Consider the following 27,436-nt stretch of genomic DNA (forward strand, 5'->3'; position numbering starts at 1 on the left):
CAATGTAAAAACTGCGTTGTAAGTGCATGCGTTGTAAATGTATGTGTTGTAATGTCATACATTCGAGTAGGGGCTAGAACCTAGCCTTGCCCATACACCTGTGTCAACAGGTACAGCTTCAGCGAGATTCCCCTTTCAACCATATCTGATGCATGCCTTGTTATCACTAGCTCTAATAATAGGACAAGGCGTAAATTACATCCTGTATATAATAATATAAATAGATTCAGATGCAGGCTGCCTCTATGTATGTTGACAGAGATCTTCCAATCTACTGTTATATTTTTCATATAAAAATCAATAAATAATAATTATTAAACAAGCAGAATTGCATGAAGGGATAGGGGTTAGCATTGTAACAAATGAACTAACTTTAGTTTCATTTATTCTCAGTGCAGGTATTATTGATAGAGTTAGAATAGGGCAACTTAATTCATGAATTAAAGCAATGTAAGTTAAGTTAATGTATGGTTAGGGAAACAGTTAGTTGTAATGAAATATAATGAAATAAAATTACATTAAAATAAGTCTAAAGAAATGCGGTTTCGGTGTAAAAGTGAATTCAACGTTGGCGAGGAAGGTGAGGAAGTACAGGCAGTACAATTAAAGACATGCAACCTTCTGTATCTCACTTTGGAGCCAAATTATCCAGCTCTAGAGTGCAATCCTTGGCAAATCAGCCATGGACTCAGGACAGGTGGGTGCTCAAAAAGGAATTTTGTCTCCTTAGATGGTAGTTAATGGAGGGACATTCTTCATTCTTTCTTTCACAGGACAGGGGAACATTACCTAAAATGAGGTGGCAAAATGATTGGACCACATTACAGAAGTTTTTTCTCTGTGGCATTGGCTTATAATTCATTTGTGGCATTAGATTAATATTTTGGTATTTACTATGGATTAGTTAATTTACCTATTGGCAAAAGTCTCAAAAATGATTCCCTCCCCATGTGTGAATCTCAAAGTCCCCCCCACCCCTTACCACAAGAACGCGCTCCTCCTCATCCGGTGCTCGCTCCATACAGTCCTCCTTTAAGCTCTGAATGTGTGGCTGATTCCTATTCCTTGGAGCCTAAGAACAAAGATTAATGGATGAATTTCATTCTATTTCCACTTACCTTTAATATTGTGTTTATTTGTTTACTTATCCATTTATCTTAATGGTCTCAAGACACTACCTGGACGTGCCTTTTAGAAATAAGTCGCAGCACTAACTGCACAAGAAGCCTAGCACCTCCCCACCACAGTATAGAATGTACAGCATGCCACCCAATAATACCCAAAGTGAAAAAACAACACCCGTCTCAGCAGTGTATGAAGTACAAGGGCAGCACGGCTACCAGGACTGCTTGTACGATAGGTATAGCACCTGACACAACTGTTTGCACAAAAGGGTGAATACATCCACTGCACTAGGTCAGCCTCCCTATCCAGCACTGACTTTCTAGGACAGACACAGTATTTCCCACAACATTGTTTGCACGTGAAGTATATTCCTTGCCTCAGCAATGGCTGCACTTCAAAAAGGACTGCACCTTGCAATACTGCTTGCAGTAAAAGAGATCACCGACAGAATATCGGAAAAAGAAATATCGTGTGGACACAATTGTCCCAAAACTCTAAAACCAAAATATCGAGTGCAAATAGGTAGGTATAGATTTACTAGTCTTAACTCCACATCTACGTACCTTGAAGATATATCTGTTGTCAAGGAACATATATGTGGAGTTACATACATTGAAAAACTTTGCTTACCTATAGAGACTTACCTTCACAATATTTTTGTCCTCGATATCCTTGATACAATATTTCGTTCCACAATATTTTAGTTTCTGATATTCTGTCTAAACACGAGTAATACACAGCATATTTATCTCCCATCCATTAAATACCACCTTGCCAAAAATAACTGCATTAGGAGTACCACATGTGCATAAACTACAATAAAAGGATACCATCCATCCCACCATCCGTAAAAGAATAGCAATCATACTACACAAGCACCAACTAGAAAAGAAGGTGAGCAGAGCAGTACTTCCTAGGCGAGAAGGATAGAACCACCACAGCACTGGCTATGGTAGAAGAACAGTACAGCCCCTCTAATGTCTACACTGGAGGAATAGACTCAGACCAGCGCTGCCTTCAAAAGAGGGACACCACCACCAAAACACTTTCTGCACAAGATGGATAGGACCATCCAACTACTGACTAAGCTAGAAGCAGAATACCACAGCAACACTACCTACATTACAAGATTGACTCAACCCCATCACTGCAGACACAAGAAGAGTAGTAACATAACAGCAATACATATACTAGAAGTATATCATTTCACCGGCTTCGCCTATGCTAGAAGGAGAGCACAGCAGTTTTTTATTACAAGACCACACCAATACAGTCTATGGCAGAAGCATAGCACAACCCCTGCATTGTCTGTAAATAGTAGGGTAGCACAGCCCCGCGACTGCCCGCACCGGAAGGGGAGCAACAGACCATAACTACCTACACTAGAAGGATAGCAGTGCCTGCACTAGAAAGATGGTGTGACAACATGAAGGTCTACACTAGAAGGTTACTGTATCACCAATAAGGCTATTACAAGAAAGATAACACCACACCAACAGTATGTGGTAGAAGGATGAGTCAATTTCATGTGCTTCTCCTATGCCTAATAAGGCTGCAGCTCACCCCTACAAATCTGCAATCCTGGTCCCAAATGCCGTCATGTTCTGTCGAACCTTCCTTTATTTGCAGAGGGAACGGAAAACCTCTTTTAGCCTGAGGAGAAAGCACACAACAAAGTTACTCAGGTGAGCTCTGCAGTTTAACAAATAATTGAAAAAATTGTTGTACAAACCTAACCTTAAGACAGGATCAAGGTCAGCAAAATCAGCATAAGCCCACTATTTTGGATGATGATAATTTTGTTTTGTGACAGCGTAAAACCCTTGAGACCCCTGGGGGGGGGGGGCCACAGTGGGAAAGTGAAGAGTCACAGGGTGCTTTTTGCAAACAATTACCACGGTCTGTTTTTTGTTCTTAAGTATAGGAAGGGTATTAATGCACTGATGACATATCATTACATGCCACACTACCAGCCACAGAAAATACACTAACAAACGAGAAGAAACATTATGACTTCCACACGCCTTAAGAAGGTGCATATTTTGAGAATTTTAGCAACTGCTAGGAAATTTTAATATTTTATGTGTGTCTTCTACACTGGTCAAATTTGCTTTTAAGTACAGAAGGATAAAAAAGGACAAAACTAGATTTCAGTGAGCAGTGGAGTAGAGGCAAATCATAGTGGTGTCATAACATGTCACACTGAGATAAAAGAAGTGCTAAACCCTGATGGCCAGGCGGCTTCAAAATATAAAGTGTGGTGTTATTAAAAAGATTGAATATTTGCAAATATTTTGCACTGGTGCATGATCCTTGATATTGATCATGAACCGGTTATTTTTAAGGATTATAATCTCTGATGATCACCCAACTGAAATCAGCTAAATTTAAGCCATATAAAAACCTAGATTCCTGCTATTATTTAGTACCTGATTTACTATCTATAGTTAAAGTACCTACTAAGAGTAAACTGTAAACTGACAGTAGGAAGGTCTCTCAAAAGTTTAGAAACTGACAAGAGGGTTAGCTAGTAATTAAAGAACTCAGAATCTTTAAAAGATGGAGCCATTTACTATAACAATAGAGCATTTTAGAAAATTGTATCACATGGGATTCACTAGCTGGCCTTTCAGCCTGAAGTACGTAGCCCTGGCAAACTTTGGTTCTCAGATTTTGTAAACCTCTACTTTCATTCATGGCATATCGAGGAAGTTCTGAGTCCTGATATCAACATCAACAGATGGTGTGATTGCTGATACAGTTTTCCTTACATTAAGTCAGCTCTACTCGGCTTGAAAAGCCTGAAGACTGGTAAAGCTCTCAGAATTGATGAAGTCCCCTTAAAATGTTACTCCATCAACAGTATGATTTGAGACACAGTAATATCTTTTGCTGTTGCTAAAAGCTATTCTCCTGTTTCCTGGCTGTTTACTGTCAAAGATAACCGCAACATAAGAACAAATATTTATTGTAGCCCCAAAATATAAAGTTTCCACCATCCTTGCTCCCTTCCAGCTGTTCCGAATATCCAGCAAACCATTCCAATCCGTAAAATCAGAAAACAAGTGTGGAACAAAAACACTGAGTACATGTGACATGGCAACACTAAGAACCAAAAGGTACCCCCCTTCACCACAATATATAACAAAACAACAACAAAAACTTACATACAAAAAGACAGCATATTGGAATCAGACAAAAACATCTATATCTATATCTATATATATCTATTTATCTTCACATCAATATATATATATATATAGTCGCCAGTAGGTAGTTATAGTTAGGATCTAGTTTCATGGGAAAAGCATTTTTTGATTTGCCAATATCTTTGCTGCCGTTTGACGAATCTTCGCAGATTTTTCGAAATGAATGGGGCGCTCAGGTCCACTCCGCTCTAGAAAGTTTTGGGGTGATTCATCACGCGGGGGCCGAGAAAAAAGGGCGGTCTCAAAACGTGCTCTCTCCATGTTAATTTCCATAGATAATTTTGGGACAGGCTACAGCCCGAACTGCTTACCAGAATTACACCAAATTTGGCAAAAAGGTAGCTCTTAGTTCAGAAAGCGACCTTTTTTTTAAATGGTGTAAATCCGTTCAGTAGTTGCTGAGAAATTAAAAAAATTAAAATATCGATATCTGAGCACGGAGGAGGAGTTGCGACTCCTCCCGAGCACAAGCTGACTTCTGATTGGCAGCTAACACTTCAAACCAGAATGTGTTGGCAGCTATCTTGTGACTCGGTAACCGAGTCACAAGAAAACAGTTAAAAAAATATTTAAAACATGAAAAGGGGGCCAGGTAGAAACACCCTGCCCCCCTAGGCCTGCTCAAGGGGTCCCACAAGGACCACCAGGGCCCAAAAAAGATTTTTTTTTTCAATTGACCGAATTCACGTTGGGAGCACTGTATTATTGTGAAGCCTCCGGGTGGGCCAGGTTCCGGGGCCAATGCAGAATAATATAGCAGGGGCCTGTGGGGGCCCGCAGCCTTAGTGACTGCCACCTCCCCGGGGCGCAGATGAAATTAGGCTGGGGGCTCCCGGGCCCACCACGTCCGAGGACCGCCACCTCCCCGTGGCTTTGATGAATTTAGGGTGGGGAGGCCTCAGGGGCCCCCCAAGCCCCGGGGACTGCCACCTCCCCAGGGCTTTGAAAATAATTAGTGTGGGGGCGCTTGAGCCCCCCACACTGCCCGAGGGACCACCACCTCCCGGGGCACTGTTTATTTAAATATGGGGGTCCATTGTGGGCCCCTGAGCCCCGGAGACCACCTCCACCTCCCTGGGGCAATCTTCACCTGGGGAGGGGGCCGCGCGGCCCCCCTCCTGGAGCCCTTGATGGCACTGGGGACCACCACCCCCCAGGGCCTGCTCCTGCAATGTCCTGGGGTGCCCACCCCGGGACATTGCCGTTTGCTATGACAGGGCAGGAGCCATGTTCCCGCCCTGTCATAGCAAACCCTGCCATGCTTTTTGGAAGCGAGAGCAGGAATCCTGCTCTCGCTTCCAAAAAGCAAAGCAGATTGCTTTTGGGCAAGGGATGCTGCATGTCAGCATCTCCCCTTGCTCAAAAGCAATGCTGGCTCCTGCAAGAGGCGGGGAGCTGGCTGGGACCGTGGGGGCATTGGGGCACACCCACGGTCCCCAGCGCTAAGGGCCAGCCACATGGGATGGGGTACTTGGGGCAGAAGTGACCCGGGAGTGGGCCACGTGTCCCCCCTCCCTTTAAAAAAAAAAAGAATGGCCCGACCCCGGGAGATGGTTTCGCCAGGGCTGAAATCGGCCTGGGGAGGTGGGCCGTGCAGCCCCCCTCCTCAAATAAAAATAATTAAAATAATGGCCAAGCCCCAGGGGATGGGGTCCCCGGGGCCAATAGTGGCCTAGGGATGGGGGGCCATGCTGCCCCCTCTTTTTAAAACAAAAACAAATAGTGGCAGGCCCTGGGGATGGGGTTCCCGGGGCTATTAATGGCCTGAGGAGGGGGGCCACGCAGTCACCCTCCTTTTTTTTTATATGTTGACAGGCTCCAGGGGATGGGGTCCCTGGGGCGAATACTGAATAATGGAATTCAGTCATTTTTTTTTTCCGTTCCAGTTTGGAGTCGAGACTCCAAGGGGGCTCTCAGCGCGGCCCCCCGTGTAACATCGCAATGGATGCGCAAATTCACCTTAAATAATTAAGTAGTATACATTTTAGAAAGTAGTGTTGTATTTGTGAAGTTGTTTTAAAGAGGTATTGTGATTGAAGTTAATGAGAAGATTAAAATTGATAGAGTTGTTAAAAATATATAAAATTAATAGTTAAACTAGAAATGTGTGCTGTGTTGTAGTACATTGAATTCATGCTTTTGCGGATTCACCGGGTGCGCAAATCCACAAAAAAGTAAAAAAAATATGTATGTGTAAAACAAGATTATAATCAGTATTATGTTATAGGATGCCTCTAAAAAGAGCCTTTGTTTTCATTTTGAGTTGTTGTAGCTACATGTAAGTGCAGATGCACAGCTTTAGGTTGTTGACAAAGAGTCTGTTTCCTTGATCTGTGAAGTGTTCTCATCACTTCTGTAGATGTCAGCCATATAAAAACGTAGATTGTTGTTGTAGATGGACCCCATTCTATGATCTCTGAGGTATGCAGAAATAGGCTTATTAACATTCTTCTTAGCTTTCTCAAACTGTGGGCAGAATTGAGTTGACCACTTCCATTTCTGTCTTTGGCATATATTAGATTATACAAAGACAGTTTGAGGTAAAAGCAACCTCAATTGTGCAAAGGTGTCCTTCATTAGCATTTCCAGACCTACCCCAGGCAATGTGCCTAGATCATTTCAACCACAGTGCACAATCATGAGGTCAGGGAGTTGGAGATGCAAAAAGGTTTAAACCAAAGGCATCAATTGGTGCCACTTTAATTCTCTCCTTGCAATCCATTTAATATCCACATTTTGCAAAGATAGGTCTTTGTCAATACCTCTGCATTCAGCATACCTTTTGCACCAGAAAACATAGCTGTGCCCAACACGCCATGCTGTAAGCATCTTGAAGGGATGTCTGGAAGTAATGAAAAGGTAGGTAACAAAAGAGTGTACAGAGTTCCCCAAGGGGGTGAATTAAATATGGGGGAAGTGTTCTCTCTCTAGAAAGTATTGAATCGTGCAGCAGGGAATTAGGTAAACCCTTAACGGAATTAAGGATGCCTCACACAATTAAAAGGCTGGACAACTATTGCCATCCTACCTAATGATTGTATTGTGTCATCATTGGCCTCCTGCTCCAGCGGCAGGCTGGCGGTGCAATGCCTGCCGGGTAGCACATAGTGCTACTCTTTTAGCAGAGTTCTTTTATTCCTGGCCAATAGATGCGTGCGTGTGAGGGACCTAGGGAGTGCAGTAGTGAGCGTGAATGAAAGATTAAAATAGGTCAGTAGAGTCCATTAGGAAACCTTTAATAATATGGCTCACTGCCTAGTTAAAATTGGTGAAGGGAGGGGTTGCGAAGCACAAAGAGTCAGGTAATTTGGCCTCGTTCAACCCTCGCCTATGGTGCGGTCAACATGTTTCTTGCCGTAAAGGCAATTCTTCAGGACCTATAGATGCTCATCAACTAGCGGGAAATTTCAACCTAGTTGAAGGAAATTTCGTATACAACCTGTATATCTGGGCAGGACGGAATCCTGCGTGTGTTCCCGCCCCACAATCCCTGGTGGACGGGCCCCACAGACTGTCCTTGGGGGGCCTGAGCAGTGAGGAATTTCCTAGATCGCTCGAGGCACTAGGCTTGTCAGCACCTACCCATCCCACGGCGGCGGAATCGCAGGACAGCCGGTCAATGAAAAGGTGTCTGTAGCTCAGATAGTCATTTGGTAGAATGAGAGGTAACTAAAATGGTGGACAAGATGCTGAATTTTTAAAAGTGGAGAATTAATTGGTTGTTTAAGAATATTGTACATTGAAAAATAGGGTGCATGTTACTTTTTTTTTTAAGCATTTTTCCTATTGGTTAATAAAAAATGTTTGAAATGTACAGTAGATAGGATAAGGTGATATTTTGGAATTGTCAACCACACCTGCTGTTTGCCTTTCCAACATTGTGTGCTGAACTTGAACATATGGTGAACGTGTGACTTGTGAGTTCAGTTGAATGTTCCATGAATTGTTACTATGGAAACTGGCCTTAAGGAGAATGGGGGAAGAGTTGAAACTTAACTGTGGACTTAACATGTGAAATTGAAATTTATATCTAGGTGATATCTTATTAAAGTGAGATTTCCAAAGTCAGTACTATATTTAGAAGTGGTGTGCTGTTAAAAAAAATAGTGGTATTTTTGTTTGTAATATATTTTTGAACTCCCGTATGGATTCGCAGCTCCATTGCGTTGGTGCACGGTGGAGTCGTATCTCCCCAAAATTTCAGAATTAGTTTCGGCACTTTTAGAAGTCAGCTGCTAAGGGTTCAATAGAAATGTGTTTTACAATTTGAAATAATGTAGGAAGCAATGTGATTTGTTACTTGCATGTATTTGTGTGGAGAAAGAGAGAGAATCTTTGCCATTACTGGTTTTACCTTGCTGACAGGGGTGCTTCACATTAATAGTCTAGAAGAATGTACGGCGGTCCTATTCAGCTAGAGTGTTGAACATATTGAGTTCCTTCGCAATTTGATACATCTGCTTTGCAACTTGGTGGTCCTAACTGAATTGTTCTCTATGTGAATGCAGAGGCAATTATCTTGTTCTCTTTCAATTGTGTATGTTTTAACAACTCTATATGAAAATGTATCTATGATCTATTACATGTGTATAATTTCTAAACTCTATTCGAATTATTGTTACACAATTTTTATTGTGTTAATAACTTGATTTGAATGTATTGTTGTTTCTACTGTTGAACCTTGAATTTGTTTGGATATACATAAGTCCTATATGTTCAAGCTTGAAGGTACCTGGTTGCTATTGGCAGGGTCTAAATACCTAGGAACACATCTTCACACTCTATCTAGGTATAGAGTATGATTGTACAAAATAAGTTAAGTTTTAAATCTATGGCTTGGATCTTTGTCTCTAGATCAAGCGGTTTATGTTATACTGACCTTTTTCTGTGTTGATATAGACTTTTTATAAAAATAATATTTTTGGTAACTCGGTATGCAAATGCATATGTAAACTGTTTCGTATGGATGAAACTTGTTAATCATTTTTGTACATGTGCAAATTGTGAGATCTTGGGAAATGGGACAGCTTCCCTTTTCTCCACTTTCTTGTACCTCTTTCTTCAAGTGTCACTAGTCCAAGATGGCCGCAGGGTTTTTTTTCACAATGACCCTAATCTTGTTTCTGATCCGATTGGTTAGGTTTCTTCTAATATATCATCTACTGTCGAGTAATTCCTGTAAATAACAGACCTACACCTCATTTGTGTCCTACTTATAAGATTTTGGTAAAGTTTTTTTTCCCCTTTCTCTACCTTCTTGTACTTCCAGCGTAGTTTTACCAGTCCAAGATGGCTGCCGTTTTTTTGTAAGACCCTAACCTTGTGTTTCTAATCTGATTTAGTGTGGTCTTTGTTTGATACGTTTGCTACTTTCGAGTCATCCGCATATTCAAATTAGAACCACACTTTTCCAATTTTATTTTGGTTTTGCTACATTATGTTGAATTTCTCAAGTGCAAGTCCTCTTTCCATTAAGATGACGGCACACTTTAAATAGACTTATTTGCTCACTTTCAACATCGGTCCTCATTTCTGGGACTCGAACCACAGATGGTACCATTTGTTACATGAAATATCAATTTCGTCGTAAATCCCAATGCATTTCGGGATCTGAGGATCCCTTCTTCAGGGGAACTGTAAGAAAATATGTAAAACAAATTGTTTATCAATTCTATGATGTACTCTACAAAGTGGTGCAAGTCATGATAAAGTTTGCTTTCACACTTTGATATTTGTGCATTTTTGTAATGTAACAAATGGTAATATATGAGATTGATAATGAGCATGAATATGCAAGAGAATACATTTTGATTCAAAGTATTGTAATTGTTTTGACAATTGGATTCAGAGAACTTGGTATATATGTAAAAAAATTAAATATTAAGAAATTGTGGAGTTTAAAATCAGCAAACCCACGGGTTTGCAATTGCAGTGCAGGTAGGGCCAAGTGATCGAGTTGACACTTGCATTATTCATTTTGTTTAATAAGGAGGGTAGCTCCCTCCGTCCCGCCTGGCACGCCCTGTTTAAACAGAGGTTTATTTATAAATAAGAGTGTTCAAATTACTACCTAAAAATTACGAGTGCGCAGTACAACCCCTTACTTTCATACTAATTTAGAGAGGACACAATTGTTATTCTGTGTATTGTATAAATTGTTGTAGTTTCATGTTTTGTCCTCTGCCATTGTTTGTTCAGTTTACACTTGTCAATGTTCACAATTTAGTAATTGTTTGTGTAACTGTTTGAGCACCCTTATTATTATTGTATTTTTCTTATGTATCATACTGAATTTATATTGAATATCATTTTTGAGATCATCTATGTACATGGTCACTGCGAAATTATGCTAGCATAGTTTTATTTATTTTCCTTTTTCTCACAATTTGGTTTATACTTTGTTGTTTTAGCTCAGGAACCATTGTGTGGAACACAGTTGTTACTGCCCCAGGTTCTTGCTCTGGGTTGCCCTTGTTGTTTGTAAATCACATTGATTGTATGCATAAGAAAATCTTTTATGAGTTTGTGATATTTGAAACTCTACAAATCAATTTGAAAGGTGAGTTGTAAATGTGTGAAGTGTACTGTGTATTAGGTTTATTTTAATCAACAAACATTTTTGATGAACTGTGATATTTGAAATATATTATTAAATGTAGAGATGTGTATTGTAGTTTGTTTTATTGTACTTAAATTTTGTTTGAAATAGATTTTCTATAGTAATATGTGTATATTGGAAGATGGATTAGTGATTATGGTAGTTTGTATTTGTGTGTGGATATGTACATTTGTAGTATACCCCTAATCTTAGCTGTTGTTTTAAATTTGGAGGTGGAGTCTGTCAAGGTTTAAGGTGTGCATGGAGTTCTGTCTCAAGTATGTCTCTACTTGTAGTTGTATTTTCACGTGTCTAATACATTTGAAGGTGCATGATGTATAATAAAGAGGTGTTGTTTTTTATGTGGTAGGCTCATGACCGTGAGTAGTAGTAGAATGGTGAAGATGCAGCACAAAAGTGAGGTTTAAAAGAAGCTGACATAAGGTATTATTTATTAGGCTTCTTTTTTTAAGTTTCTATCACTCAGGCACTACTGTAGTACTAAAGTCCACAAGAAAGGAATATGCGCTCAGATAGAAGTCAAACAGGAAACACACTTGTAGTCCGAAAAAGTTCTTCTTTTTATTTAAAGTTGTTTGATTTAAAACCGGCACACAGCCAACGCGTTTCGTTCCCTTGTGCCACGGGAACTTCGTCAGGGCTATAACAATTATAAGAAACTCACATAAATATACATATAATACATATACATACAATAAACAAAATTATAAACAATACGAAACATTAAAAATACAAACAGCCCAAGAACAATGCAAGAATTAAAACACACACGTCAACAAGTGACAGCGAAAACACACAAGAATATACATATAATATAAAAAAATGACGACATGTTGCCATACAGTTAATCCAAATAGAAAAAAGTAGTGATCAGATAAAAAATCAAAAGGTGGGAAGAAATGACGACAGCACAGGAATAACCCTATAGCGTGATCATAATTTAAAAAACTATTTTTTAATTCAGAAATAATACAGAGAAACTGAGGGAAAGATATCTGTGACACCATAATAGCATCTTGACATAAAGAACCAAAAGTCCCGGAATAAAAACACCCCTTGACAAGTGAGGTATAAAGAATAAAAGAAAGAGCATAAACAGAACAAGAATCGTTGACTTCCAAGGCTGATCCAAAGGCAACTGAGTGTAGCCAATATTGTGATGTTACTAATGTCAGATCATCCTAAGAAAGGCCAATAACACCCAAAGAAATGTGAAAGATCATAATAAGATAAAACCCTCAATATAGAACGTGGCCGCAAAGCATAATAACATAAGACGGCATCTCACCTCGAGAATCAGTTTATGAGAAACCAGACAATTTCAAGATAGGTCCCATAGAGGTGTATATGAGCACATGTACGGTTCAATCAATTCGATCAGTCCATGTAATTCTAAGAAAAGGGCGAGGACGATACAGTACAGAACTAAAAGAAATGAAGGTTTTCCATTAATAAGGCAAAAACAAGCAAAGGGCCAACATGAAACAGTCCCAGAGAACAGAACGCCCTTCTAGGAACAATACTATTAAATACTCAATATTAAACAAAACAAAAACAGGCCCAGGGGTGGTCATAGCCCAAAAGTATAGGGCTAATGTGGCATTGGTGATCCCACTATATAACCTGACGCAAAATATCTCACCTGGATCGTAAAACAGACATCAAAAAGGTTCACATAGATTCAAGCAATGGCTCCCAAAGTTTGAGATAGCGGATATGCATAAAACCTGACTACTGTAGTAAGTACTACTCCAATCACCCAGGCAGTACACATGCACTTACAAAATCACCCAGGTACTTCCTATGTACTTCTGTAATCTCGCAGATATTACTACTGCTATCATGGAATCACCAGGCATTACCTATGTACTCTTCTAATCCCTGAGACATAACTGCTGCAATCAGGTAATCACCAATGCGTTAGCTATACGCTGTTTTAATCACGCAGGCACTACTCTTGCACTCCTCCAATAACCCTGTCAGGATCTATGCACTCCTCCAATCACTTAGCCAGTGCGCATTCACTTATAAAATCATTCTGGCACTACCTTTACACTTTTGCAATCACTGAGGCACTACCACAGTATTACTCTAATCACCCAGGCAGTGCTGATGCACTTATGAAATCACCCAGGCATTTTCTATGTAGTTCTGTAGTCCCCCAGATTCACTCATGCAATTACCTACGGTTTACCCATGCACTCTTTGAATCATGTAGTCACTACTTATGTACTTATATAATCACCCAGGAACTACTGTTGCACTCTTGTAATCACTCAGGCAGTACCTTACTACTTATGTAATCACCCAGGCACTACTCCTGGCCTTATAAAGTCACCTAGTCACTTCCTATGTACTGCAGTAATCCTCCAAATTTTACCCCTGCAGTCATGCAATAACTGAGGTAGTAGTTATGTACTATCCCTGAAGTCTTGCAATCATGGAAGTTGTACCTGTGTAATAACGCAGACAGTAGCCCTGCAGTCATAGAATCCTTTGGAGTCATCCAATCACCCAAGTACTACGCATTGAGTAATGCATTCACTTAAGCAGATCTATTACATGTCTCAGTTTCTAGGTTTTACGAAATTCTTTTTAAATTGTATTTATATATTTTTTTAGATATGTTGATGATTAGAAAAGGTGAAGACATTTGTATGCATGCTTGTAACAATATGGAGAGACTTATAGTTGAGTCACCTAATTGTCTGATGCTTTCTATTTGGCTAGGCCCAACACTCATCCAGTTATAAAAACACCTAAGTGCAACCCATGCAGTCTTCCAATGATCCAGTCACTACATATACACTGCTGTAATCACTCAGGTATTATTCTTGCACTCATGCAAACACCCAGCCAGTACCTGTACAGTGATGAAATCACCTAGCTATTACCCATGTACTCTTTGAATCATGTAGCCACTTCTCATGTACTTATATAATCACTCAGGTGGTAACGTTGCATTGCTTCTATCACGAAGGCACTGCACTTGTACTTATATAATCACTCCGCTAGTAGTCATGCTGTTATATAATAATCCAGGCACTACCTTTGCACTCCTTTATTCACTCAGGCACTACCTCAGTAGTGCTGCAATCACCCAACCAGTACCCATGCACTTATAAAATCACGCAGTCACTTTCTATGTAGTCACGTAAATCTCCAGATATTACCCCTGTAATCATGCAATCACCCAAGTGTTATCTATGTACTCCTTTAATTCCCCAGATGTTACACCTGTACTCATGCAATCACCAATATGTTGGCTATACATTGCTTCAATCACACAGATACTATCTTTTCACTTTTTCAATTACACACTCACTATTCTTGTACTTAGGTTATCACTCAGCCAGTACTCCTGCACTTATAAAATCACCCAGGCTCTACTTCTGCACTCCTGTAATCACTCAGGTAGTATCTTAGTACTTCTGTAATCATCCAGGCAGTACTCATGGACTTACAAAGTCACCCAGTCACTTCCTCTTTACTCCATGAATCCCGCAGATATTACCTTTGCCGTCATGGAATCATGCAAGCACTAGTTATGTACTATCCCTGAAGTCATGGAATCATGTATCTATGCACTCATTTAATAAAACAGGTATTACCCTTGCAGTCATAAAATCACCCAGATGCTGCTGCTGCACTCATTTATTCACGTAGGTACTACTCAGTGACTCCTCTATGCCTACAGGTACTATGTATACAGTTATCCATGTACTCATGGATTTAGCCAGTCACTGTAGTTACCCACTGCTCCCGCCATGCCATGGCAAACTCTGCTTTGCTTCATTAAAGCGAGAGCACAGAAAATGCTCTTGCTTTCATGAAGCGAAGCAGAAGTGTTTTTGGGTAGAGGGAGCTGCATGTTAGCAATTTCCTCTACTCAAAAGCAATGCTGGCTCCTGCAGGAGGCTGGAAGCCAGCAGGGACCATGGGAGTCTTGGGGCTCCCCTGCGGTCCCCAATAAAAGGCCAAGCCCCTGGGGATGACCCCGGAGCTGAAAATGGCCCAGGAGGGGGCTGCGTGGCCACCCTACCTTAAACTGATAAAAACAAATGTTTTTTAATGGGATGGCTAGGCCCCGGGTGATGGGGTCCCCGGGAAGCCGAAATCGGCCTCTGAAGGGGGGCCGTGAGCCCTCTCTCTTTTTATTTTTTTTTTTAGAAAAAAATGGCTCTGGCTCCAGGGGATGGGGTCCCCGCGGCCCGAAATGGTCAAAAGAAAGGGGGCCACACAGCCCCCCCTTCTTAAAATAAAAAAAGGAAGCCAGCAACTCACCGGAGGCCCGCCCCCTTTCTCCATTACTTTGAAAACATGCCTCCTTGCGCGCTCTTGGTTGGGGGATGACGTTTCCTTTGATGCTGAGGGTGCTTGGCGGCCAACTAGCCAACCTTTTACCTCCAGTAAGTTCCAACCAGCCCGATTACTGTGAGAACTTCAGAGGTCACAGCCCATTTCTCCACCACTCTGCAAACACGCCTCCTGCTGCACTTCTGGTTGGCTGATGAAGTCCCCTTGGCTCCACAGGGTCCATGGGGCCAACAAGCCCTCCTGTTACCTCCAGTAAGTCCCAAACAGTGAGATTGCTGAGAGGTATTTGGAGGCCACATCCCCTTTCTCCACCACTCTGCAAACGCGCCTCCTAGAGCACTACTTGTTAAAGGATGAAGTCCTCTTGGAAGCTGAGGGTCCTAATGGGCCTAGAACCCTCCTGTTGCCTCTAGTAAGTGTGACAAAGCAGGATTCATGATAGCTAGTCAGAGGCCCGTCCCCTTTCTCCCCAACTCTACAAACAAGACTACTAGTTTAAAAAACATGGAAATTCACTTAAAATAACAAAGGTTGTAGGGATGTTATAGTTAAGAAATAGAATTTAAAGAACCTTAGAAATTCACTGAAAAAAGCAAAGGTTACAGGGACGTTATAGTTAAACTGACATTTGACTTGTACAAAACCAGAGAAATTCTGCAGTTATAGTTAGCTTAGCTAAGTGTAACTTACGCCCTACCAATGCACTGCTTATGACCTCACATATTACATCACTCATGACATGGTTAGTTTTCTGTCTTCAACTGATTGATATCTCAATAATGGACAATTACATGCAACAGCTTCATTTTTAGGTCGCGCCTGCGAATGCAGGGGCGAAAGCCCCTGCTGTCGCAAAGCGATCTATTGTTATCATTTCAGTCCTTTTCCCGTTCAAGGACTAGGCAGAGACAACAGACTGTCACGAGCACGCAGCCGGCCGGGATCGGATCAGGTCACGCGCTCCGATCCCGGCCGGCTGTTCACAACACATGCACACATGCACACGCAAGCACAGGCAGGTACGCACACACACAGGCAGGCACACACGCAGGCACAGGCAGGCACACACGCAGGCAGGCACACAGGCAGGCACACACGCAGGCACAGGCAGGCACACACGCAGGCGCACACAACACACGCACAGACAGACGCACGCACGCACGCACACTCCCCCCCTCCCAAACTCACCGGGCTAAACAGTCACAGAGGACGGACTTAAAAACAAAAATGCTGTCGCACTCGCACCCCTTCTTCTGGGAGCAGTGTAGGCCACTTTTACGTCATTGTAACATCAGAAACCGAAGGCTCGTCAGCTAGGGGACTCCCCGGTTCCTCTTCCATGCCGTGACCACGTCATTCCAGCTCTGACGTAAGGAGCCGCGCCTCTGCTGGCGCCGTGCCTGGGGGAGGGGGGGACTGCAAGGGTTAAGTTGCCAAGTCAAATGAACTCCGCGGCTCCTGCTTAATGCACTCTTATCCGAGCCCGGCTGATCCGGTCAGCGCAGCTGTTCGCTCAGTTGTGCACTTGGGTGCCGCGTCCTCCGGTCTCATGCAGTGGTCCAAAGAGCCTGTTTCTTTTACTTTGTGTTTTAACCTTTCCGTCTGTCTGTTCTGGTTCCGACCTCTCCTTTGATCCCCAGTATTGTCGGAGTCGGCGCAGGGCTAGTGTGAGGAGGCGCAGGTTCTGAGAACCAAAAACCGAGACATTTCTCTCACAGAAATGCACGGCTGTAATTTGGCATCGCCCAGGGGCCCACGGTGGCATGATTGACAGCGCTCATCGTCAGAGAGAACGCAGACCGTGGGCGGGCAATCCATTGCACCTTTTACACACACTGCTAGCGGCTGCTAATTCATTCTGCACTACGGCACGTGCAAAGGGCTCTCGGAAAACTGGGTCTGTACTAAATGTTCTGAAATTTGCTGGAGCCCAGAACAGGTGCTGAAAAGGGAGGACTGCCCTAGCAAATGCGTGGCGCCGTCACCCTGGCTTATTTTTTTTTAAAGCAACTGTTGCAGAATAGATAATGCTGGCCATCAGGTGCCTAACGAGCCACTAACCCAGGCAAAACTAACCCAGGCAAAACGCGTCGTCCCTGATTACTCGTCAGTTTCATTGCAGCATCTGCAGAAGTCCGTGCCCTATAATGTGTGGCCTATAGTAATCAGGAGGCCACACTCGAAAGCATGAAGACGCCGTGGAAGCAAGTGCACAGAGAAGGCTTCCACTTACAAATAATGCATGTTTGCACAGAAAGTGACTCGCATGCACTTTGAGGTCTAAATGAAGCTGCAGCAGGATGAATGCATTTCTGCATTAGAGAGGGAAAAAACACATACGAATATCGAAGCTTAGAACTAGAAGCAACATCTGCCTCCCGGCCTGGACAGTGGGTGGCAGCAGACATGCGGCATTAGGTTGGGAGGCGGCACCAGTAAACTCTGCTCCTTGGAGATTGGCAGAGTTCTTTTTGTGCGCTAAAACTCTGTGTACTCCTCCAACGGAGCGCAGTTAAACGCCCACCCCTAGACAAAAGGCCCTGGCTAGAAGCTCGGACCACGACACTGGACGACCTTTCAGTACACAGGATGCTTTGCACAATACAAAACAGTAAGGACGAGCATTAGTTGGACCAGGTCAATTCATCATATAAAATGTATATATAAAATGTCCTAATACATGCATTGGGCCAGAACTGGGAGGACCATTGGCCATCTTGCAGCCCTTGATTACCCACAGCCAAGCGAGAAGGGTTTTGATCTGGCTTTTGTCCTGGTTGAATGCAGCATTGCGACATCATGTAAGTCACCCAAGCCTTATTAACTGAGCTTGTGGCAGAAAGACCCGAGTCTGACACTCGACCACCTTGAGGCAAAAGTTAGAAGAAAACCGGTATCCTTGGCTGTGCCGGTTTGGGCGGTGGTAAAGAATGGGCACTCCATTAATGGAATTTGTTAAGTACATCTGTTTGTCAAGCTGCACCATAAACGTATTATGAATCAAAAGTTAGGGCTACCATCGGACCAGGAAGGCCTTGGATGAAAGATGGACTTAATATGACAACCTTGTTACATGCTTAAGTTAAAAAGAGAATGCGAGAGGTGAGAACTGATGAAACAAGCATTGGTATAGCCAATAGGTCTCGCCTTTGGGACCTTATAAGTGTTCAGCCATGCAACAGTTGATGTTGTTGCACCAAGGATATTGTGCTGGATAACTAAACACTTATAAGGTCCCAAAGGCGAGACCTATTGGCTATGCCAATGCTTGTTAAAATATGGTAGCAGTAGAACATAGTTTGCCTGATTCTTAAATTGGCATGTATTCTATTGCTACTATAGTCATTATTGACTGGAGTGACAACAATAGAAACTGCAAAACATAAAGGATCCTGTTCTTCTATGGCAGCCAATTTTCATTTGAATATATTAGAAATGGGCATTCATTTTTATTCACATCCAAATGTAGCCTACATGTCATTTTCTAGTAATATAAGAGTTATGGGCACCTCTTTCACCAAAGCCTTGTATTCAATGTAGTCATCCAGCCTCTTCAGCAACACAAAAGCAACTTTAAGGTTCTCATGATCTTTTGTGTTCAGGTACTTTTCCTGTGGGAGAGAACAGACTTCTTGATTAAAAAAAAACATCTTTATTGGCATGATGTAATATACTATAAGCAGTGCATAAGAGGACATATGAGTTGCAGCACTAAAGTGAAAACGGTCCGCAATAATAGGCGTTAGTGAACAGCATTGACCGTCTAGTTAGAAGCGCACCACAACATATATTCTTAATAGTTACTGACAATGGTGAATCATCATACAATCAGACAATAAACATGTAATAGCAGAATGACAATAATTCAACAAAAAGCATAAACCCTAGAGGCAGGGAGGTGGACAGTATTATATGCTGAGCCAAACAGGTAAGCGGGCAAAACACTGCAAATAGGTGCAAGCTGCGAAGCATCTAAAAGCTTACTATGGCTGACAGTAGGAGACAAAAACTAGGCAAAGAAAGAAAGGGAGCAACCAAAGCCCTGTCAGAGCAGCAGCTCAGGCGACAGCAGACCTAAACTATGAAAAGGGGATTCGATTAGCACCTTTTAAGTACTAGGAAGAGCACTCCACCCGGAGTATCGTGCAAGGGCCCAATGCCATGAAAAACCAAGGGTATCCATTGGAGCCTTAGAAAGAAATTACACAGCAGATCATCATCTCTGGGTTCCTCTGCTGAGATGAGTAACAGTTCACCCCAGTCATCAGCAATCGGGTGTTTGCGCAAGCCATTTATGGGTAACCTGAATCCATGCATGTGATGATGGAGGCAGCCCAGCCTTCCATTACTTAGTGATAGATCATTTGACCTGAAGTAAGGCAAAAATGAGGAAAAGAGTGGCATTTTTATTTATTTTAAGCCTGTTATGGAGCCACAGGGCACAAACCACACAGTTATTCATGTTGGGTAACCCTGTAAGAGTGGGCAACTTGTCTACAACAAGCTAGCTAAGTGTGTTGCCCAGCTAGGACAGGAGGTGATGTGGGAAGGAAGATTTTGTTAATTGTTAATGTAAGTCCTATGTAAAATATTGAATAGTTTGAACTTGAACTTGCCATTAAACCATATAGTATTTAGGACTGCTAAGACTCTCTCTCACTCCATGTCATGAAGTGCTCCACCTAGCTCAGTCTCCCACAAAGAGGCTGTAGCAATAGTTGTGTGTGACTTAAAGGCCCTGTATAACCATATTATCCTCCTTATCCCTCTTCCAATCTATACTACTATAATAAAGGAAGAACTTTCAGCCTTTGAGGCGGGTAAACTCGGGAACCACAGCGCCAATCCACACACCCGATACACCGTTGGAATCGTCAGGGTGTGTAGATGGTTATAGGCTATATAAATTTAAAAAAAAGGTTATTTAAAAAATTTACAGTAAAAAAAAAAAGTAGTCCCTCCGAAGTAGCGACGGCCGCGACGTGCGTGCTCACGTCAGGAGCGTGGGGAGGAACGGCGTCCAGGAGCGCGACGAGGAGCGGCGGACATGGCGCAGGGGAGGAGGGGTGACGTGAGGAGCAGCGGACAGGCCAGCGGCGGTGCGAGCAGCGGACACAGCGGACAGGCCAGCGGCGGTGCGAGCAGCGGACAGGCGGGAGGAGCGGGGGCTCAGGTAAGGGGACCCATGTCGGGGCAGGCGGGGGTCGGGGCGAGCGGGGGTCGGGGCAGGCAGGGGTCGGGGCAGGCGGGGGCCGGGCCGGGTGGGGGCCCGGGCTGCTGCACAATGTCGGGGCGGGCGGGGATCGGGGAAGCCTGTTGCACCCGGACAAGGTCGGGACGGGCTGCTAGTTAGAAATAAAGTCTGAATCATAGCATGGGTTTCTTATTCTGTGTTCCCAATGTTCCATGTAACTTGGAGGGCCTTAACTAAAATCCGGTATGTCAAGAACTGCCTTCTATGCAAGGTAAACTGTTCCTGGAGTAGTTTGTCAAATGAGAAGAGCTGATCGTCCTGAAACAGATCACCCACTGGCATGATGCACATGTCCTTTTAGTGTACTAGGTCCCAACCCATTAGGTGTCCAAGATGAGTATGGAGATAGCAGGGGCGTAGGGTGTAACACGGTGAGTGATCAGCAAGCTATGGAATAGGCAGCTTAGTTCAGTGTGTAACAGTTGGGTAATTGAACATCCAAACTCCTTGCCTGTGAGAAGTGAGGAGAGGGACCATCAAAGCATGTTTCTGACAATGAATGCCCCATGTGCCAGCTGCTTATCCACTGGAGCCGGGCCTCCAGGCAGGAATACTCCAAATTCACCCAGCCCGCCCATCTTCACCGGGAGACGCAGCCTGGCTAGAGTAACCCTGCACCAGCTACAGTGCTAAATTAACTCTCCAAGATGAGTTTCTAGTTTTTGGCAACATTTTTTATAAAAAAAATAGAGAGATTGGTAAAATTGGACAAGGTGATATGCTACACAACAGAGAGAAAGGAGGAGAGATTTCTCAGAAGTTACTTGTGCCTGGCCAGCAAATTCTACCTTAGTGAAATTACCATCTAAGAGGTCTTAGTCATCATGGTATATCCTAATTCCCAGGTAGCGAAAGGAGAGCCTCTCCTAAGGGATTGGTCTACCGCCCTCGTCAAGACAACTCCAAGTAGCATCAGGGTACAAAGGGACAAAAGGCAGGATTTAGCCCAATTAACCTTCAGCACAGAAACAGAGCTGAAGGGTACAAGCTTTCCCCAATGATCGCCCACAGCATGTTTGATTTAGACCATGATGTCTTTAGCATACAAGGATACTGCATAGCCCTGTCAGCTAATAGGATGCACAAGAAACATCCTCCAAACCCAACTTAACTGCTAGTGGGCAATTAGCAATTGCAAAGGGGAAAGGGCAAAGGGGGCACACCTATCAATTGCTCCTTTGAACATCAAACGAGGTGAAGATCATCTTTCCCATCTGGACCCTGGCAGTATAGCTTGTGTAGAGCAGCTTGATCATTCACATAATGTGCTTCCAAAGCTGGATTAGGCCAGGACTGTGAACAGATGCTCCTAGTTCAGAATATCAAACTACTTTTCCAGGTCAAGGAACAGGCAAGCATTTTAAGGCCCCACTGATGGAGCTAATGTTCAGGGACATGTCTTCCTGAACACAAAACCATTCTGATCTACCTGTATCAGGCTGTGAAGTGTCTTTAGCATGTGGCCCACTAAATATTTTCTTATGATTTTAAAGTTAGAGCTCAAGATAGCTATCAGTCGGTATGAGGAGGTAGTCAAGGGTGTGCAGCCTGGTTTAGGTGATTAAGAGTGGGTGTGCACCAGGTAAAAGAAGTCCAAGGCAATCTTGTGGTGTGCAAAGTCTTTATTTTGAATTAATATTCTCAGATAAAATGACAACTTCAGCATAACCAACGGAATTCGCTCTCCTCAGAGAACTTCATCAGGGCTTAAAAAGTATATTGGCGGTCCCTTGATAATGGTAAGTAGATCGACAGTTGATGAAGTATGTGCTTCAGTGAATGACAACAGACACAAACGGGCTGTATGCTGCCCGAAGTTGTCATTTTATCTGAGAATATTAATTCAAAATAAAGACTTTTCACACTACAAGATTGCCTTGGACTTCTTTTACCTGGTGCACGCCCACTCATAATAATATTTTCAGGATCTGGGACACAGAGGTACCACGTAACGGTTGGTGCCGGGCTCTAAGTGCACAGGACTCTTGATTTGATGAAACAGGGACAAGGTGCATAACCAACAGTCTACTGTTAAAGCTTTGTTCTTTTAGCCTGGTTTTGGAATTAAGCATATCAGGGCCTCTCAGAATGATGACTTCAACACCCCCTTGTCAACCACATCTTTCATGAAAACAAGACAATTTTGGCACCAAAGCCTCAGCAGAGGTCTGACAGTGTTCCAATGAAGATGCATCAGTTCCTGGTGGCCTGCCTGCCGTTAGCTTTAATTTTGACTAGAGATAGGGGCATCTACTTCTTCTTTCCATTCAGGGGGGATGTGGGCAATGGCAGCTACCCAAAAACAGCCGTTACTGGCACATCTTTGTTCCTTGCCTCCCCTTTTTAGGACACCCGATAGCACTCATAAAGGCCACATGAATTTCTTGTTGAGAAAGCAGGACAGTTCCTTACACAAGTTGGACAGATTCAATAGGTGCGTGCATATTAACGTAGTTGCCTACCCATGCCAAAAGTCTGCTTGCCCTTTTGCCCTCTGTATGAGACCAGGCAGTATAAACTGTATAATCTAAACATCACAGCTGCTCTGATAGTACGGCTTGTTCTTCACGCACAGGGAAGGGGTGTAGTGGCGCGGCCAGGGCGACTGACTTCAAAACCGGGGGACTCACGACTTGATCCCCGCACCGAGCGGCAGATCAGACCTGCACCATGTAACTCTGGGCAATAGCTCATTTAATCTTCCCGGCAGCCCCCAGCACCTTGACACCCACAGGTAATTGTTCGCGCTTTACAAATACTGGACATGGACGTGGACAACCCTAAGGGAGTTCAGGAGAGTGGTATCACCACTGCCTTAAGTTACATTTGAACAGGAGAGTTTTCAACTCTTGTCAGCTCACTTTTCAAGTTATTTGCGCACATCAACCATAGCATGAATGCAATGACCTCATTTGACTACTTTGCAGGCCTCCCACTCAGTCTTAGAGGAGGATACTGTGCCCTTGCTGTCCTCAAAATAATCATGTATTATTTAATTGAACCACAAAATGCCATATTTTTCTACTTGGAGCCCTGACGGTGTCCCAAGGGAATAGAAGGATGGACTCATCCCCGACTGTTTCATTTCAGACCTACCAACAATAGTGACTCAGTCAAGTTGGAAATTTAGGTTGTATGGGGTAGAGTAAAAGTAGTATAGTCTGACTCTGAGGTTGCCATGGACCATTGTGCACGCCGGTGTGACAGTGCCTTTGTGTTGTGGAAGGTTTGAGCCTGCAGTAACAATGAATACAATCTGGCTAGTGTGATGTCTAACATGCAATTAATGTTTCCCTCTAAGATCCATTAAATGTGCACCCTTTTAGCCAGCTATTCAGATGGCCAATGCAGAAATGTGTGTTACTCTGTGTTGGGAGCATAAATATCTGTCCTTCACCGACCTCCCTGTCAACCTGCACTGTACCCAGTTTAAAAAGGACCCCTGCCTTAACCTAGATTTCCCCCCTTCCCAGATTAGTCTGAACAATTATTAAGGAAGGCTTGGACTGCACATATGACACTTGGCCTCTTATGTCAGTGTTATGTGGGAGTCTTGGAGCAGGGTTAGGTTCACCCCCTGTGTTTAAGAAGAGAGCAGATTTGGTAGTGCTTACTCACAGTATGCATCCCCCTGATGTTCCAAGTGATCATACAAAGACTACCTGGTTGTGCCACATTGGTGAGTAATGTGTGCATGCATGTAAAGTGCTCTTGGCTCACGTATCATCGTCATCAAGAAAAAATGTCACTGCCTCCATAGTGGTCAGGCAAGTGGTATAAGGATCAACCCAATCCCTACCAGTGGTAAACAAAACAGTAACAATACTGAGGACAGAAGGTAAACTGTCAACCGTCCAAGAATACTATTAATCTACGCAACTGCATTTGGGGGTTGTTATGCAGCTAGCGACAAATAAGGGTCTTGGCCAGGGGCTCCCATGCACCCCGGCCATAATTCACAGTTAGGGAGGCAGTGCTAGCGAGAAATATAGCAGGGCTACCTAGCTGTGTGCGCTGAGTAGCCCTAAAATGGAAAAGTCGGGGATGATTCTAACCACAGCATTGCCAAGCACCTAGGAAAGGAGTGGAGGAAGCGAGCAAGGACATAGTATTATATAAATCAGAAGCCTGTAATCATCAAAGCAGAGCAGCACATTCTAGCCAATCCAGTGGAGACCCCTCCATCACAGGAGTTCATCAGCAGACTGACGGGTCAGTACTGGGGTGGAGGGGATCATCAGAGACAGAGAGATGATAAATGGAAGGAGCTATCTTTGCCGACAGAGGTATCAGCTGAAATGGAAGCCCGGGCCCCTAACAGGTTCCTTGAGGAGGCCACTTTAACTAGAGGTATGTAATGGCTTTCCAGGACTTGCTCCCACGAATAGGTGATGTCACAGAGCAGGGCCCACCAGGTTTCAATCGGTATCGTCTGCACTTGTGTTCAGCCTTTTGATGCTCCAGTTAAAGGGGGCACTCTTCCTGTGATGAGATGTCTTGCCGCTCAGCTCAGTTCCGAGCCACCTACGGTTCAGTGAAGAATAGATTTTGACCTGTCACAGCTCCACAGGAAAGAGCAGAAAATATTTAAATCCTATCTCTCTAAGCTTTCTTTTTCCTCCTAAAAGGAAAGCCCAGTGATGCTGGAGGGTAAGCGTAAAATCAGGGAGGACCAAGAGTTGGTAACTGTCCATTTCAATGCAACCATCTTGTATGGCAGCCTGCAGTATTTTATCTGTCTTAGAAATGCATCAGCTTGGCAACAACCAGCCTTGGAAGGACTCCAAGAGTGTGTCTGCGAGCAGGAACCCAATGAGCTCTTTCAATGTAGAAAAAGCGGTAGAGCATTTGTGAGGCACCAATATGGTCTTGATATAATTCTTCCGGAATTTGACCATGTCCTACCCCTCCGAGCCTCCAGGCATTCCACCCACCCTCATGTTGCTGCACCATGAGTAGCCCTCTGCATCCTCCGATGATAAGTACATGAAAGTCCGTCAGATCTTAGAGCTGCTGCTGCATACAATGTCTGTTCTTGTAGTTCTCATTCAGATAATATGACCCTTTCAGTCATCCATTTTTGTTTGTCCTGCAACCGGCCAAGATCAATGACAACAGCATCTATTTTCGCCTACATCGAGGATGTAGTTTTGACAAGCGCCTCGAGGATGGCATCCAATTTGTCTGGTCCACGGTGTGTTCTGCTGAGCCTCCACCAACAGTTCAGTGGCTAGCTCTGCTGACCTGAGTTTTCCCTTGGCACCAAAATCCTGTGGTTAAAATTAATTGTGGGGTGTCACTTGCAGTTGGATGTGAAAGGATGCGGGTGAGTCTGCGTTCATAGGGTGGGGTCCTGATATGGGAACAAGTTGTGAGTAGCCGCTGTCTGGCCCATTAGCCACCCCTGGCCACCTTCCGCAAGAAAGTAGCTGGAGACCAAAGTGCGAGCATCCTGACCCCGTGAGTGGTACAGTCCATCACAGTGGCGCAGGCTAAGAGTCTCCGGCATTAATATGGCAGATACACTGGAACCATGTTGAGACGTCTCCCCAGTACCAAGCCAAGTGTGCCCCAGCTGCAGTCCACGAGGTGACCAATAGTAGCAATAGTCACAATAATGCCTGTATAGGCCAATCCGGGCCTCCCTCGTGACAGCAAGAAGGTAAGCAGGGTCCACCACACCCACACTTCTGTTCACAGACCAAAGAAATCTTCAACCCTGCTGCAGGTGAATGACTCAGTTTTTAGCAGAGGTTAGGACAATATAGTAGGAAGCGGCAAAAGCAGAATAGACCCATATCATTCCAACCACAACCCTTTGCCGTGGTGCTCATCCTATTATGAGGCTTGGGGCGATAACAAGCCAGTCCATCCAGTTAAGGTAGCAGACACAAGCTCTCACCCAGGAGCGCGCCAAATTCCAGGGCAAGTCAAAAGCTGCCGCAGCAGGCCTCTGACCACCTGGCACAGCAATTCCAGGGCACAGAAGCTGGAGCCTCCAGAAGGCAGGTCAGGGTCAATGTCAATCCCTCGCAGGCCCAGCGGTCCCTAGTATCATGACCTGCCACTGTCAGCGCTCCAGCCCACCAATCAACGTGACTCAGCAAGCATGCCACAGTCCTCAAGGCCCACCCTCTCCCTGGGCCACGTGATCTAAAAGTTGCCCTGTGCCGCTGGGGCACTTTGCATTCCTGTGAGATCTTCCACCATTCACGTCTACTAGGAATTAGCTACAATGGCGATGGCTGCAGCCAGAGGATAGTAGGCTCCAGGAGCACTGCGCAGGAGCTTTCCTAAACTTCGTCCACCATTTTAGCCACCATAAACGCTTCCCCAAACAGAGTTTCTGATATCAAAAGATATTTAAAGGTTTCATCAAGTTGCACAACAAACTATCTGCTACACCAGTCAGATAACAGCAGAAAAATAAGTCTAACATTACTAAGAATGATACTGTTCTAAGAGTTTCAGAATTTGATTGCCATAGCAAGTAATTATCAATTGGAACACAAGGTATCGGCAAGAAAGACTTAATTACTTTAACCTGGAGCATAGGATATTGATTCTAACTGTAAAGCATGGATTAAAAGTAAAATTCAAACATTGTCCCAGACAAGAATATATAGATTGTATTGATGCATTCTACAAAATTAAACTGAAGGCTCTACGGAAAATGAACACCACACACACAAACTTCAGTTTGTCACAGGAAGAAAGTTTACCAACAGAGAAGTTGAAAACTGATTTACTAATAGCAATCAATACTAGTATCAAAATGATGATTGACTGCTCCTCTGCACTCTGCTTCCTTACTCTTTTTGATATATGTAGGCCAATGTGAACTGCCAAATACATTATGCACTCCTGACCAAATGAGAGGGCTAATTGCTATTACACTATACATAACCGGCT

General features: G+C 43.5%; 1 protein-coding gene across 10 annotated transcripts in view; it reads right to left on the bottom strand.

Annotated features, from left to right (window-relative positions):
• Window positions 1–27,436, bottom strand: part of LOC144785024 (uncharacterized) — a 409,707-nt gene that overhangs the window by 91,644 nt on the left and 290,627 nt on the right. For 9 of the 10 annotated variants that reach the window (XR_013601741.1, XM_078664142.1, XM_078664148.1 and 6 more), the window contains 3 exons: window positions 18,780–18,881; window positions 2,689–2,778; window positions 983–1,072 (listed from right to left, as the gene is read on the bottom strand). Coding sequence is in view for 9 of the 10 variants with exons in the window: in XM_078664142.1 (XP_078520268.1) it covers window positions 983–1,072; window positions 2,689–2,778; window positions 18,780–18,881 (282 nt within the window). In the remaining variant the exon portion in view is untranslated. The remainder of the gene's footprint in view (window positions 1–982; window positions 1,073–2,688; window positions 2,779–18,779; window positions 18,882–27,436) is intronic. The other variant, XM_078664145.1, reaches the window with a different exon arrangement.

This window comes from Lissotriton helveticus, chromosome 10 (assembly GCF_964261635.1).
Source record: "Lissotriton helveticus chromosome 10, aLisHel1.1, whole genome shotgun sequence".
Lineage (NCBI taxonomy): Eukaryota > Metazoa > Chordata > Amphibia > Caudata > Salamandridae > Lissotriton > Lissotriton helveticus.